This window comes from Pan troglodytes, chromosome 3 (assembly GCF_028858775.2).
Source record: "Pan troglodytes isolate AG18354 chromosome 3, NHGRI_mPanTro3-v2.0_pri, whole genome shotgun sequence".
Lineage (NCBI taxonomy): Eukaryota > Metazoa > Chordata > Mammalia > Primates > Hominidae > Pan > Pan troglodytes.
In genome coordinates, this window is record NC_072401.2 from 120523850 (window position 1) to 120540674 (window position 16825).

The 16825-nt window shown below is 37.5% G+C and overlaps 1 protein-coding gene and 1 pseudogene across 15 annotated transcripts in view; both read left to right on the forward strand.

The window, feature by feature from the left end:
* Positions 1 to 16825, forward strand: part of LOC740478 (kelch-like protein 2) — a 152491-nt gene that overhangs the window by 60516 nt on the left and 75150 nt on the right. For 11 of the 15 annotated variants that reach the window (XR_010156334.1, XR_010156335.1, XR_010156336.1 and 8 more), the window contains one exon: positions 15903 to 16031. Coding sequence is in view for 7 of the 15 variants with exons in the window: in XM_063809000.1 (XP_063665070.1) it covers positions 15903 to 16031 (129 nt within the window). In the remaining 8 variants the exon portion in view is untranslated. Of the gene's footprint in view, positions 1 to 15902; positions 16266 to 16825 lie in introns of those variants that run through there. The other 4 variants (XM_063808997.1, XM_063808998.1, XM_063808999.1 and 1 more) reach the window with 2 other exon arrangements.
* On the forward strand, positions 5401 to 5479 carry LOC112209170 (U4 spliceosomal RNA; annotated as a pseudogene).

Genomic DNA, 16825 nt, shown 5'->3' on the forward strand with positions numbered 1-16825 from the left:
GGGAAGGGGTCAGGTTAGGGAGGTAGATTTGATGTATTGGTGGCATATTGAAGTGGATGAGGTCACTTTAAGAGGTAGTGTAGACAGAGAAAGCAAGCAAGCCAAAGAGTACTGGTGATGTAGGAGGAAAAGCAGGTGTATGTGGTGTCACAGAATGCTAGTTCTAGAGAAGAAAGTGCTTCAAGGAGACAGTGTTTGGCTGTGTCAGATGTTCTTGATAGGTCAAGAAAGTGAATTGAGCCATATCAGTGTAGGTGTCGCTACATTCATTTGCCTGAGACAGTCCTATTTTATGCCTGCTAATCTGGTGTCTTCTCTGATTAGTGTTTACTTTACTCAGAAATGTTCCAGTGTGGATGATAAATTATATGGTCCCACTGGTCATTAGTGACCTTGGGAAAAGCTATTTAGAGGTGATGGTGAGAATGAAAAGTGGTTTGGAGTGGACTAAGAATAAGTGGACTCAGAGAGTACCGAAAGTTCTTTCAATGCCCTTTGCTGTGAAAGGGGAGAGAATGTGCTGGCTGAAGGGGATGATGAGTTTAAGGGTGTTTTTGTTTGTTTGTTTTGTTTTTTTTTTTGATGGGTAATATTTTAAAGCATTTTTATGTTAATTAGAATAACCTAGTAGAAAAGTGAAAGTTGATGTGATAAAGGGGAGAAAGAAACAAAGGGTATAATTGCAAAAGTGAGAGAGGTTGCCATCTAAAACAAAATGAAGGGGCTTACCTTAGATGGGAGCAGGAAAACTTCTCTGTTAACCAGACAGAAGGCAGACTGTGTTGTTGTCAGATACAAGTTAGTGGCTTGGATGGTGGAAAGGTAGGTATTTTATCAGCTTGCATATAATTATAAAGGCTGTAGCAAGTAATCAGCCAAAAGGAAGATGAGGAAGAAGGATGCTGGAGATTTGAACTAAAGATGATAAATCATTGTCTTGCAAAGGATGAAGATGAATTTACTAGTGAAGTGTAGTCGAATTGTCAGGCCATATTGGGAGCTCATTTGAGATTTGCAGTCATAAATATCAGGTAGAATGGTTGTGTGATTTTCTTCAGCCATGTTAAACCACTTATACTTAGTATAGAGATGATGAATGTGTTAGCTATTGCCACAAAAATGCCACAGAACAAAGTATGCCAAAGCTCAGTGGCTTAATAAAAAAATCATTTATTCTTATGGATTTGCAGATTGGCTGAGGATCAACTAATCTAGGCTGAGGTTGGCTGGGTGATTGGCTCTACACCGTGTTTTAAAAATTATTCTGGAATAAGAAAGTCTAGAACAAGACTACATGAGTGGGTAGTTGAGAAAAAGTGGAGGAGGAAGTGGTAGTTGGAACTCAGGAAACCGAGATGTTCTATTTGGATGTTTATGTCATCAAAAATTGTCAGAAGTTGTGGTGGAGAGAACGGTGATTTAGGTTTTAAAAAGTTCTCTCTCTCGTGTGTTTGAGTTAGCATGACGACAACACTCTGGGGTGATTGTAGTCCCATACTAAATCTTTGATTTAGAACCACCTGTTCCATCTCAGTATATTAGATGAAGTTGGCCAAGTAAAAAAAGTCATCTGTAAATGAGTAGGAGTGACTGAGGTGTCGTTAGATAGTCCCAATGAGGAAGGTGAGCAGACATGTGCTTCCAAGGAGCGGGGGTTTTTGAAGAAAGGAGAAAGGAAGTAGCAATGGGGAGCTGCATCTCCAGGCCTTAAAGCAGCATTTTTGTTTTTCAGGTGTGGGTGGTGATCAACTAGTGGGTCAAGAAATAAACTTAGTAGGTCATTATTAGCATTTAAGAGAAAAATTAGAGCCAAGAGTAGGAAATGCTATTCAAGCTTAAAGTCTATTTCAGAAGAAAATAGCAGATCCTAGCAAGTCTGCATGTTTTGTGAAACTTTGAGTTCTAGGTTGTGAGGTAAAAAGTCTTACTATGTAGTGTGGTCAAAAGAATTGGAAAATTCAGCTATAAGTTACTTGGAGTGTGAGAGAGAAAAGTTTCATGAATAGTAGAGATGTGACTGAATATATGTTATTGATTATGCATAAATACAGTGATTTTTATGTTATTTGTGTATATATTTTTTTTTCTAAACTGTATTCTTTAGCATGCATTTCTAGCATGGAAATACCCAACAGATGACTAATAGATGTTGACTGCTTAGATGTCAGGAAGACATAGGTACTCAGTGGTAATCCAGAAAGTATACTTTGTTTTCTATGCTGGCTCATGGTGCAATTCCTGGAACAGGGCACAGAGATTCAGATGGACCTGCTTGAGATGGTGAGCAATGAAGGTGATGTCACAGTAGGGGTTAGATATCACTTGCCCAATCTATTTCTTGGCTTTGCAGGTCTAGAAACTATTTTGTTAGCTCCTTCAGAGTTGATCAGACTTTTGGGAAATAGCTCAGAGTAGCCAAAATCAGAAAACTAATACATGAACCAAAATGATCTTAAAGTAATTTTCAGCGGGTAACAGGTGTTTCTAGGGACTGTGTTTACATTATCCGGTGTGCATCATTCTCAGGATCTAGATACCTAAGTGATAGAATTAGTAATCAGAGCTTCATTGGGTGAGCAGGGAATCACAAGGAAAGGGAATTTACTTCAAAGGGATAATGGAAAGTCTTACCAAACTGGCATCCCACTGCAAAGTATACCTTTCTAGTGATTTGAGTATTGATTACATACTGTGAAATCCAATGTCTCCTTACCTTTCATGATACTGGGAAAACTCTGACAAATAATTGCTCTTTGGATAACCCATTTCTGAATTTTTTTGTAATCTGGTAGTTGTCTTTTTCTATCCTCAAGCACTTGAGGATGTGCCAAACTCCACCAGACACAGTGATTCATTGACACAGAGATTCTCAACTAGAGGGCAGGGTGCCCTGGTATTTTTAATTCTTATTTATCTCCTTGTGGAGATTTAATAATGTGGACCATTTGAAACCTCATGTTAAAAATAGTTTCTTCTGGCTGGGTATGGTGGCTCACGCCTGTAATCCCAGCACTTTGTTTGGGAGGCTGAGGCAGGTGGATCATGAGGTCAGGAGATTGAGACCATCCTGGCTAACACAGTGAAACCCTGTCTCCACTAAAAATACAAAAAATTAGCTGGGCGTGGTGGCGGGTGCCTGTGGTCCCAGCTACTAGGGAGGCTGAGACAGGAGAATGGCGTGAACCCAGGAGGCGGAGCTTGCAGTAAGCCGAGATCACCCCACTGCACTCCAGCCTGGGCAACAGAGTGAGACTCCATCTCAAAAAAAAAAAAAATAGTTTGTTCTGACAGAGACTATCACTATATATTTGATTATGTTTTGAGCTTTGTTACAGTCATATTCCAGATCTGCTCCTCCAACACTGCCCTCCACCCATTTTGAGTGGATGACCATGCTTCATTCATAGCCACACATCTAGAAGTTGCCAAGTAGCAAGGAGTTCTGTAGAAAGCTCATCTTCAAGGTGAACAGAAACATCTACTGAGCAGTTTTTTAAAATGTTGTTAATAATTCCTCAAGGTAAAATCATTTGAATTACACGTATAATGCTGCATATTTACATTAATGTGGAACAACTCAGAAATAATAAGGAGCCCTTACGTTGGCTTTCTGCTAGTAAACTTCATGGCCCAGTGGACTTTGGCTAATTATAGTATTAAAATTCAGAGCTCAAATCTTGAATTTATTACTGACTTCAAGAAGAGCCTTGAGTAAGATATTAACCTTTCCATTTCTCAGCTATTAAATGAGGCCAACAGTGCTTTGCCACTGCATTGAAATGGTGTAAAAATATAACAGTTAAAGCTTGCAGAAATATCTAAATGCTCTATAAATGTTGAGCAGAAATAAGAGATGGGCAGGAATAAAAAGACTTAAGACCAAGAAAAAGAATAACTCATTAAAATTATTTGGAATCACTGGGTAGAAAATAGCTCATATGACTTTTCCTTCCCTCTTTATATTCTGAATCAGGTCATATAAAAAATGTCCCTAATTTGCTATAGAGTTCTCTCCCTCTTGTGCATTTGAGTTGGCATGGAGACCACACTTGGGTGATTGTAGTACCATGCTAAATCTTTGATTTAGAATCACCTGTTCCATTGGTTTGACATGTAGTGGTTAGAGCAAAAGTTATGTATCTCCCAGCAGTGTCTGTGGAAGGCTTATTGCTTTTCCATTTCTGTTTTCTTTCTCTTATGGGATAGAAGTCCTTTGTGAGTAAAAGGGTTTGGCAGATGATGTGCTTGGAAAACACAGGTTAAAACTTAAAAAAAAAAAAACATAAATTCCTGAATCAAACCTTTAGGATTAGTGGTTGTTTATGATATAACCATGGGTACTTATATCATTGTAATGAATTTATCTGACATTCTAGCACCCAGAAATCAGTTACCTTGATATTTTATCACTTTACCTGGTTAGTACTAATTTATTATTATCTAGAGGCATAAAAATTTAAATTATTTACCATTTGAGTTTTGATGTTAATTGTATTTTATTATATTTTAAGTCTGAATTTGGTAATCCTCATAGTTTTAATCAAAATATTAGACCAACTAGAACATCCATTCTACATTCTAGTTAAATTATTTTTATTCAATATAAGAATATAGAATTTAAAAAGTCTTATTTAAAATTTAATATGGAATGGCCATTGAGGTCAGCTAGTTTGAGAAAACCTAGAAACCTTAGTATAAGAGCATCTTATAAAACTAGGTGGATACGACACCCAAAGTGGTTTTTAAAAAATTTACTCTTCGGAGCAAGGCTAGGTATTCTAGAAGCATTAGTAATTGAGTTACTTGTGGCTTTGTATTATTAAAATATATGGTCCTTGAAGATGTCTCCACGGCTGAATCATTTTGAGATTCACGTTTTAAGTAGTTTCATGTGGTACATAAAAGGCATTTATCTTGATGAAGAAAAAAATGACTCCATCCTGTTTATGATTTAGCATCTTATAACAGCGTCTTTGTAATTTGAACTCGAACAAGACAAATAAAAACAAATCAAAGTCCTTATTAGAAATATATCCAGTTCAAAGTGGATTTTTTTTTCTTGTTTGTGATGTTGTTTAGGTATGGAGCCTGTGTGTGGGATAGCACATTTGTATCAGGCTAGTTGCCAGTGTTCAGGGTACGCCTCTCCAATCCAGTCCAGGTGGTCACAGTCTAGAGTTGTTAAATTATATGTGGTTCTGGCATGTTTGGTTTGACACCAGCCAAAGGTTTTATAAACCCTCGCATTATTGACATAAAGTCTTAAAAATATTATTACCTCTTGGACCTTAATGTCTTAATCTCATCGTTAGGTTAGTAAAATTAATGTGCTTCTGATAATCTGGTTTAAGTGTATTATGCCTTTTCTTGGGCTATATAATTTATGAAAACTTTATTTCTAGCTTTGTACAGTGGCAGTATCATAGCCAATGAGGTTTATCTGAGGCATGATTATTGCTAATTGAAAACTTTATTTCTTGCGAAAATAGAATATAGCTATATCACTGACATGGATGCACAAGCTACTGTTTTAAAAAAAGTTTATCAATGCTAGTGTAGCAATTTGGTCATGTAAATGCATTTTTGCGGGGTTGCCTCTTATTTTGGATTCTATCAGGTAGGATTATTATTTTCTATTTGAAAATTTATTTCATGGCTTATAAAGGCTGTCTGTTGACTTCTGGTTAATCTATTAGTATGGATTTAAAGTACAGCTGTCCCTCAGTATCCGTGGGAGTTTGGTTCCATGACTTCCCTTGGGTACCAAAATCTAAGCATGCTCTAGTCCCTGACTTAAAGTGGCATAGTATTAATATTTGCATATAACGCATGCACATCCTACTGTATACTTTTTTATTTTTTATTTTTTTTGAGACAGAGTCTCACTCTGTTGCCCAGGCTGGAATGCAGTGGTGCGATCTTGGCTCACTGCAACCTCTGCCTCCTCCTGGGTTCAGGCGATTCTCTTGCCCCAGCCTCCTGAGTAGTTGGGATTACAGGCACCCACCACCATGCCTGACTACTTTTTGTATTTTTAGTAGAGACAGGTTTCACCATGTTGGCCAGGCTGGTCTCAAACTCCTGACCTCAGGTGATCCACCCGCCTCGGCCTCCCAAAGTGCTGGGATTACAGATGTGAGGCACTATGCTTCGCCCCTCCTGTATACTTTAAATCATCTCTAGTTTGTGTACAATACCTAATACGATGTAAATGCTGTGTAAATAATCATTAATATGGTATGGTTTAGGGCATAATGACAGGAAAAAAAGTTTGTACATAATCAGTACAGATGCACTATTTTTCCTGAATATTTTTGATCTGAGGTTGGTTGAATCCCATAGAGGGTTGACTGTACTTGATTGTTTTTCCCCTAGTGGGATATAATTTACATACCATAGATCTTAACTGTACAGTTTGCTAAGTTATAACAAATGTACACATCTATTAATCCACACCCAAATCAAGGTATTGAGCATTTATAACCTCAGGTCTCTTCCCAATAAATCTCCCACTCCCTTTCCAGGCAACCATTGATGTGATTTCTATTATAATAGGTTAGTTTTCCCTGTTCTTGAACTTCATATAAATAGAATCATACAGAATGTATTTTTTAAAGGCTGACTTCTTCCTCATAACATATTTGTGAGAGTCATCTATGCTGTTGTGTATTTCAGTAGTCGTCCCTGTTTATTGATGAGTATTGCATTGTAAGGGTTTATTACAGTTGAGCATGTTAATGGATATGTGTCTCCTCTGACTAGAGATGTGATGGGATCCACATCCAGTGCTGCCAGCTGTAGGAGTGAAGGATGCAAGGGCAGGAGCCAAGCTGTCATTAAAAAAACCAGTAGAACACTTTCTTTACTCTGTCCACTATGTGTTAAAAATACTTGGTGTGGAAGTGTTCAGTAGTTCGTTCTGTTTGTGTCAACATTGTTTTATTTTTTAAGTTTCCTGAGATCAGAGGAGCTTGTTGTCCATTAAGTTGTTCTAATATGATGATAGGTTAAAGCTGTGTGCCAAGTCCATTTAATTTTATAATAGGATTGTTTGTTATAGCAAATACTTTAGAAATGTTAGTTATTTTTAAAGCCATTATTAGTCTTTATTATTACTGATTATAACATTTCATCATGTGGATTTATCATATTTTACTTAATTGTTGCCATATTGTTAGATCTTTAGTTGGTTCTGTTTTTTTTTCTACTAAGTAATGCTAAAGTAAAAGTCATTTACGTATCTTATTCCATTTTTTGGACTTTTTTCTCAAGGTAGATTTTCAGAAACATAATTTTAGGGTCAAATGTTTTAAATGTTTATATTTTTTGGTATCTATTGATCAATGTTCCTTATTTGTTTTCTAAGAGAGTTTATTAGTTTACAGTGACAGCAAAAATATGCTAAGGGCCAAGGCTTACTGTACTTTAGTTTGAATATATATTGTCTGGAAACATTTTGTTGTTTGAATTGGGAGGTGCTAGAAAGAAAAGTAAAAACATTTTGTATTATAGTTATAAAATGCACTCTCATGGTTCTATATTTGATAACTAATGAAGCATCAAATACATTTCTCATTTTTGTATGCTATGTTTCTTCTTTTGCAAATTTTCCCTGATTACATCTTTTATGTTGAGAATATTTGATCAAAAAAGGAAGCTACCTATATTGTGAATGATCTGGGATAAAACATCATCTTATGCGGGAGAGAGTAAATCTTGGTGTTCAATTCTCATGAGGTAGAATGTTCAATGCAAGAAAAAAAGCCCTGAGTCAGAGCTGATATGCTACATGGTCATTGCCATGCATTGTGTTAAATCGTTGACTGACATTTAATTTTTCAATAACCCTGAAAGGTAGGTGGTGTCTTCATTATCCATTTGAGCCACTCTCAAATAAGTCGGACTTTTAAGAGAAACCTTGGGTTAAAAGTAGTAGAAGTAGCAACTGGAAAAAGGATAGTGTAGGAGAGATGGCTTTCAGTCTGCCTGAGGCTGCTTTGCCCCCAAATTTCTTCTCTCCATACTACCTTTGCTTTTCTACTTCATTAATTATAACATTGGAAATGCCACCAATTGCAGTTGTATTTAAGAGTCAACCTCTCTTAAAATGTTAAAAACCCCTAGAAGGGATTTATTCTGGAAGATCTTGTGTTATTAGCTATTAATATGACCTAATCAGACAGTTTTTTTTTTGTGGAGGGGGGGAGGTTGTTGTTTTTGTTTTTTTAAACTCTGTGGGACATACCTATTCCTAGGGGTGGAGTGTTGGGAGGAGGCAGGCGAGGTTGCATGTGGGTTACAGGAAAGAAGGTGGAAGAAAGTTTCCTTCCTCTTTCTGGGATGTAGGGGGCTGGCCCGGTGCAGAGTTTTGACATAGGAAATGTTTGTCCTTGGCATCCTGCCATCTCCTTATTCATACTTCTACATCTCAAAACCCTACTCCTTGGCCGCAAAACCCAGCCCTCTGCTATGTGCATCCAACCATGACTCTCCACCCAGATCTGCCTTTCTTGTCACTAAGCGTTTCATCTTCTAAACACATCACCCTTACCTGCCTTCTCCCCACACTCTTCCCCAAGCTCCACCTTGCAGGATAGCTATGGCTAGCCGAGTCAAAAACAACAGCAACAACAAAAGCTGTCTTTTCATGCTTGCATGTTTTCTTAGATATTTAGAAGTTATATATATATGGAGCAATCGGACCCTTTGGTAGTCTCTTCCTAATAAACAAACTGCTAATGGCTCAGGATTTAAAAGACATACTACATAAATTATTTCCCCCTATGGAATAAATGCCCAAGCTGAAAATAAACTATAGATCCTAATAGCCAAGCAGAAGGAGTATACTTGTCTAAGCAAAACATCTTCTATGTAATTTGGCTTGTCAAACAATGTGAAGTAGGATGAAAGCATCTTACTTTAAAATATGCAGCTGGTGTGAGAGTGTCACACAGATGTTAATTGTTTGGCTTGGGTGTCTTCCATTTCTCATGCTCTACAGTGTCTTCACTGATCAGTGGTGGCTTCTCCCCTCCATTTCTTTGTTTATTGCAGAAAGCATCTCCAAAGTAAAAAATGTGCAGCCTTTTATTTGTCTCCATTGGTTGGAAATCAACATATACAAATAAAAAAGCTTTTTTTTCCCCCTGTTTTTCAAAATGACAACATTTTAAGTTAGATTTATTTAATCAGGGGCTATGTCCTTCTACTTCATGTTTCTCCAAACACTTAAAACTGTTGCTGTTCACCGAACAGGAAGAGTAACGTGTAGAGCCTGGTTACTGTTCTACAAAACACTGGCTTGATGATCAAAGGCCTTTCAGACTCCAAAGGCCTTTCAACACACCAAAGTGAGGCAATCTCTAGTGAGTGGTGGGTAATATTTCCCGGAGAAGCCACAGTCCATATATAGCTCCCCTTAACCCTTGTTATATTTGTTAGCATTGTAGAGATCCAGAAAGACATTCCTTTACTTGCTTCTCCCTGACTTTCTTTTAAATAATATTTGACCATTTAAATGGTACATAGAAAATGCACCACTTAACAAATACATAAAATTTAACAAATATGTAAAAATAAATAGGAAATGTTCATATCACACCTAACCAGAGATAAAACGTATTAACAATTGTGGTATAGCCCTCTAATACTGTCTGTTGTTATGCACACATGTGTTTACCCAAAAAAGGGGTCATACTGTAGATTGTTTTAGAAACTAGCTTTTTATACTAAATGTATTAGAAACATTTTTCCAAGTCATTAAATATTTGTCTACTAGATCTCTTTTAAGAGCTGCAAAATATTCAATTTCATTGATATTATAGAATTGGCTTCATTTTTCTCTTGTTATTGGACATTTAAGTTCTTCTCAATTTTTTATAATTTAAACAGCACTATAATTAATAGTTCTATAGCTAAGTATATTCACATTCACAGTTTGTTCCATTGTGTAATATAACAGCTTGAGGTCCTTCTGCAAGCAAGGCTTACGTGCAGTTCATTTATTTGGGAAGTGATCCCAAGGAGCCACAGTGAGTGAATGGAGGACTTGAGCTGGAAAGGAGGGAAAACCGGTTCATAGGTGCAGTACAGATCTGGCCATAGCTACATGTGACAGGACCTTTGAAAGCCTTATAACATATGTCTCAGAACTGTCTTCTAGGAGAATACCAGGGGGAAGTATTTCTCTTCCTTTGATCCGTTCTCCACTAGTCAAGGGTGGTCCCACAGCATTATTTCCCACATGCTTCCAGACTATGTGGGTATGAGCCCAGTGCATCACTGAAGGCCTAGGATAGGAAGCCAGAGAGAGGTATGGCCGGGGGCTGGGGTGAGGCCCTGTTACGATACATCTTCAGAAAGGTGGTCAAAGCCTGCTTGGGCCTGGTTGCTGCAGTGGTGGGTTGGGCAAGAAGTAAGGCTGAGAGGATTTGTAGTAGGATACAAGAAGTGTCTGGTACATATACATTCCTAGAAACAGAGTTTGTAATTTTGTCTCAAAGGACATGCACAATTGTATCTCAAAATAGAAATACACATGGGAGTCATAAAATTATGTTCAGGTTGATTCATTTATGAGGTACATATTCTGAGACCTGAGGATGTGGCAGGGGGTAACAGATGTGATCCTACTGCCGCAGAGCTTACATTCCTTTGCAGGAAGACAGTAAACATGGGAACAAATACATAACATCAGTGCTGACAGCAGTAGGTGCTGTGAAGCAAATGAAATGAAGCAGTGCTGTTAGTAGTGACTTGAAAGGGACTGAGCCCATGGTGAGAACACCAGGGTTCTCATGATTTTAGATGGCACACAGATAAACTGAGAGTGAAGAGACTCAGGGTTGGGTTGATGGAATAGAACTAAAGGAGAAGGATGTAGGAAGGAGGGGCGAGGGCCTCTTTACATTCACTCTCCGCTTTGCATTTTTCCTAGAGGCAGATGTACCCAAGAGAGATATTTTGGCTTTTGGAGTGTGCCCTTCCCTCAGTGTATATAGTATATGGAATTTAATCACTCTTAGATTCTTAGAAAATATTATTAACATTCAAAATATATATCAAATTATAATTGCTCCATCTTTGATGTTTTGGAATATACTTCAGGATCATAGAGTGCCTTGGGGTTATTTTTAATCAATCTCAGGGTTAACACTAGTGCAACTCTGCACTAAATGGAAATTTCCATTAGATGGTGGCTGGGGGTTTATTGTATCAATGTAATTCTACTTCATATGAGAAGCAGCACTGTTCAACTGCTCCTTTGCTTTAGAGAGCTCAGAAAGTAAGTTTCAAAGACATAAATTTATTCATTGGACCTTTTAGTTACAATGCCCAAGATATTTTTGTGACCTAAATAGCAAATTAAGAAATCACCTCTTTACATTGCTAGGTGTTTCTCACATTTGTTACCAATAGTACAATTTATCCACTTCAGTAGAAAGTAAGCCATGGGATTATGATAGCTCCAGATTAAAGCACATTCTTCTTTTTCAGTGATATGTAAAACCACAGGATCAGAATTATATTAGATATTGAAAGATTAGAATATTAAATCTGATCTCCTAAATCAGGGTTTTCCAAATTCTGATCACTTGTAATCATTTGTGGGCCAGCTTCAGGATTTTGCTATATTCTACAAGTGCTGATGCTATTAAATTTTTAATGTTTTTCTCTACAGTGAGTCAATTTTTGCTTAAATAAGTTTACTTGAGAAGGAATGTTTATATTATTGTATTATTGAAATAAATGGAAAATAACTTTAAAAAATGTATTTCTAACTATGAACCTATATTCTCTTTTTTTTTTCTTTGAGATGGAGTCTCACTGTGTCACCCAGGCTGGAGTACAGTGGTCCGATCTCGGCTCACTGCAGCCTCCGCCTCCTGGGATCAAGCGATTCTCCTTCCTCAGCCTCTCAAGTAGCTGGGATTACAGGTGCGCACCACCATGCCCAGCTAATTTTTGTATTTTTAGTAGAAACGAGGTTTCGCTATGTTGGCCAGGCTGGTCTTGAACTCCTACTCCTGACCTCAAATGATCTGCCCACCTTAGCCTCCCAAAGTGCTGGGATTACAGGTGTGAGCCACCAAGCCTGCCCTGAACCTATATTCTTAACTATTAATGCAAGAAGTTTATCTGTATGTCATCTAAAATCATTATGCACATTTTGGTTAGTACCGCTCTCATAGCAGGCTTGGCCTGTCCCATACCAGGTGTGTGACCTTTAGCAAGTTACCCAACTTCTCCTACCCTCTGTATTCACTTGTGTATGATGGAGATAATGAGATATTATTGTCTGGCAAGTGCTTAGCACAGTGCCTGATGTAGTAATTACTCAGTAAATGGAAGTAACTGCAATAATGCATTGTTGAAGTGGTTGTTGTCTTTATTATTCTTCATGAAAAGGACCATGTTGGAGATTTAGAAATTATACAAATACTTCCATTCTGCACCTAAATTTGGGGTTGAAGGTATTAGAACAGTAGACCAAAGAGTTGACCAATTTGATTATATCACTAGCTTTCCATGACTCGCTGTATGACTTGGTCAAGCTGTTTAACCCCTCGAGGGTGTGGTTTCTTCATCACACAAATTAGAAGGTTTGATTTGATTTGATCTCAAGACATTCAACTTGCAGGGTGACAGCTGTTTGAGTGGTTTTGATCATGGGATGTGGTTCATCTGAAGTCAGAGCATTTTAAATTTTGTTTTAAGTGGCTGGTTGACACACAAAATAAGCTAGGAGTTGATGTGGCCCCAGCTGTTTTCCTGTTTTCATTATGAGTGACTGATGGTCACCAGGCGTCATGTTAGCAAGCTGGGTCAATTAGTAATTGCTTTTGAAGCTGTATATAATGAATTACATAATTATGAGCTATTGAAGTTTAGTCCTAGTAAAACTACATCATAAAACCAAGGCAATTTCAAAAGATTTACTGACAAAAGAAAAATATGAACAAACTTTTTGTACATTTGACTTACGTTTATTTTATGTTTAGTATATATTTGTCAAGCATGTAACCACTTTTCACTGTCATCAATAAAAATTATATGTGAATATAATGTAGCCACATGGACCACTGTTGAAATAATTTTTATATTTCTACCTAGATGACTTGTTATGCCCCTTCCAGATAGGAGAATCTACAATTTTATGAATTTTGGTCTCCTAATACGGTAGATCTGAACTTGGTAATGATTAAGTTGAAATCAATAAAGCAAAATGAAATTTAAAAAGCCTGCTACACACACATATGTGTGTGTGTGTGGGGGGGGGTGGCGGTGTATATGTTAGCATAATATACCAATGACTAATTTTTTTTTCACTCAGGAATATATTTTAGAAATTATCTCATTTGTTTCCTCTTTCGTTTGAATGACTGCAATTGAATGGATGATTCCAATTATTTGATCAGTCTCCTTATGATGGACATTAAAGGCTTTTTTCTAACTGCTATTAGCCACAATAATGCTGTAATGAATATCTTGTGCATGTGAAATTTTGTGCATGTGTTAGCATATCTATAGGTTAAATTGCTGGGTCAGAGGACATGTGCATTTGTAATTTTGAATTTGAAATAAACAAATTGTTCTTCATGGAGGTTGGACCAATATGTGCTCCCACCACCAATGTGTAAGTGAGCCTGTTTTCCACCCAACCACTTTTTCCTCATCGTTCTGTGTGACCAAACAATTCAAGTATTATACTGTTTTCTCTAGGAAAATGCTAATTAGAGGGGTGATCATACTATTTGTGCAGATTTCACAGAGATTGAATTTTACACTGAAGACCACTTTCTAAACTATATGTAGAAATTTAATTTGCTGAATTAAATGGCTGTACTGTTAAGCATCTTGGAACGCACTTTATGTTGCTTCAGAGCGCAATTACACTGGCATGGAAAAACCTGCAATTTGAAAATTATCAACAAATTAAAGCCTTCTGTGGATATTCATTCTCATAACATAATAAAACCTACTATACATATCATGCAAAAAGTTTGGCTATAACATTATTTATACTTTATTTTCTATTTTTATTTTTATTTTTTGAGACGGAGTCTCTCTCTGTCACCCAGGCTAAAGTGCAGTGGTGTGATCTCGGCTCATTGCAACCTCTGCCTCCAGGGTTCAAGTGATTCTCCTTCCTCAGCCTCCTGAGTAGCTGAGACTACAGGTGTGTGCCACTACACCCAGCTAATTTTTGTATTTTTAGTAGATTGGGCTTGCACCATGTTGGCCAGGTGGTCTCAAACTCCTGACCTCAAGTGATCCACCTGCCTCGGCCTCCTAAAGTGCTGGGATTACAGGCATGAGCCACCACACCTGACCTATTTTTCTTAAACTCAGAAGGAAAAGGCCTTATGTCTAGATACTGTTTCTATTTTTTCTTGAGCCTTTAGGTTCAGGAGTTAAAGCTTCTGTGCTTCCTTTAAGAAGGTAAGAAGTTTGTTACAGAGAGATGTGAATGATGTCTTTCTTTTCTATGTTTAGGACTTACTCCATAGATTTAGGAAAGTCATAACATATAGTCATAAACCACTATTATTTTTCTGTCTTTGGGCTGCAGTGTGGCATATATGAAAGTCAATTTCTGAAGGAACTTAGATCTTTTTTTAATGCTAATGTCTTTTCTAAAATTTACCATTGTTCGAGTAATTGAAGGTTTTTTTTTGTGGGGTTTCTTTGGCTTTTATAAAGGATCACCAGAATTCGATAACCTTTTTTTGAAGTTTTTCTCCTTAATTTGACTTTCAAATATGGTCCTTTATATAGCACTGTAATAATTCACTTACAAGGAAAAATGTTTTTCTATTATTGACTTATTTGAAAAGCACTTGTAGTGTTGGATATAGTATTTATAGTGAAGATAGTGGTTCAATCCCACAGAATAACCTATAATTAATATAAAATTGCTTGGAGTTACTCAAATAAAAATGCAAATTAAAAAGTTATTAGATAATCACCTATTACATTTTCCTTGTTAGCACATATATTACATTCTAGAGAAACTGTCTGCTTATAGGTAGAGACTGTTGTTGAACTTTAAATTGTTCTACCCCGTAAGGAAAGCAGTTGTTATGATACTTATACAGTGCAAAAACAGGCCTTCAGCAAAATGAGGCTTCTTGTGATATGGATTGCTCTGGGGCCACTCCTTCCCCACAAATCACTGAAGCGCATGACTGCTTGAACTAAGAGAACAAAACCATTTTCATTGAATCATAGCACCCCCTAGCATCCTAATAATTTATGGGTTTTTGTTGTTGTTGTTGTTGTTGTTTTGTTTTGTTTTGTTTTTGAGATGGGATCTCACTCTGTCACCCAGGATGGAGTGCTGTGGGGTGATCACAGATTACTGCAGCCTCGACCTCTCAGGCTCAAGTGATCCTCCCACCTCAGCCTCCTGAGTAGCTGGCACTACAGTTGCGTGCCACCACACCAGGCTAATTTTTATATTTTTTGTAGAGATGAGGTCTTGCTGTTGCCCAGCCTGGTCTCAAACTTCTGAACTCAAGCGATCCTCCTGTATTGGCCTCCCAAAGTGCTGGGATTACAGGTGTGAGTCACCAGGCCCAGCCAAGAATTTGTGTTTTTAGAAGTCAAAGGAACATTTTGTTTATGCTTATAAAACAAACCATGAATCTTGTAAGATCTGATATCTCATATTCTTCTGACCAAGGAGAAGAGGCCTTTGAAAGATTACATGGAAATTATGGGGAATGTGAAGAGTCATCATTGTTATTGAAAATAATTTTTATATTTGTTTTCTAGGGAATATGGGGGTATGGACGCAGATAATAAACTATGGCTGAACATCTTGTGTCCTATGTAGAAGTGGTCAAAGAGACAGTGTTTTTCCACCCAAGTGCCTAAGAATATTGATGTGTGTGTTGCAGGTACTTCTCCCAGCAGCTGGTGTGAATTTTTGGAATCCCAGCTTCACCCTGTCAACTGCTTAGGAATCCGGGCTTTTGCTGATATGCATGCATGTACCGACCTTCTGAACAAGGCCAACACCTATGCAGGCAAGTGGAGTAGACCTCAGCTGAATTTGGGAGGAAACTGCTTGGTTTTTGATATGATTCTACAGTGGTCTCTGGAAAGTCATGTCCTATTTCTGGATCTGGGCTTTATAAACATACATTTAAAATCTTATAATGGTCACACTGCATAACTGAAGCATACTCATAAAATTCTGAACTTAAAAAGCAAGCAACTATACATTGGGATTGGGCCTGAATAATAGAATAGCTAGGAATAGCTAGGTTTTTTTTTTTTTTTTGAGACGGAGTCTTGCCCTGTCACCCAGGTCGTGGTGTGGTGGTGCAATCTTGGCTCATTGTAACCTCCGCCTCCAGGGTTCAAGAAGAATAGCTGTATGTATTTTTCTTTCAAATTGTTAAATGAATAGGCATATGAGAAACTGTATGCATGTGAAGTTATTTTAGCTCTGATTTTTTATTCTTTTTTTTTTGCATCTATGAAAACAATTTTGTGGCTTAAAAAAATCTTCAAAGCAGTGAAATATAGATATGTTTGGTGGAGTAGAAAAGTAGACCACCAATAGAAGCAGCCCACTCCTTGCATGCTGGTTCCATGGCCTACTGCTACTGCTGGCATCTCCCTGTGGCAGAGGGAGGGCCTGTTGCTGTTTTCAAGGAGCCCTTGCTTTAGCTGCTGTTCAGGCCCTTCAGGCCCCTCATCTCTGCAGTTGGGGAGGGGAGATTGTTATAGCTTTGAATGCACACACATAGTTCACAAATGTAATCTATATTTTATTTGAGTTTATAAACAATTAAAAATATATATTGAAAGTGAT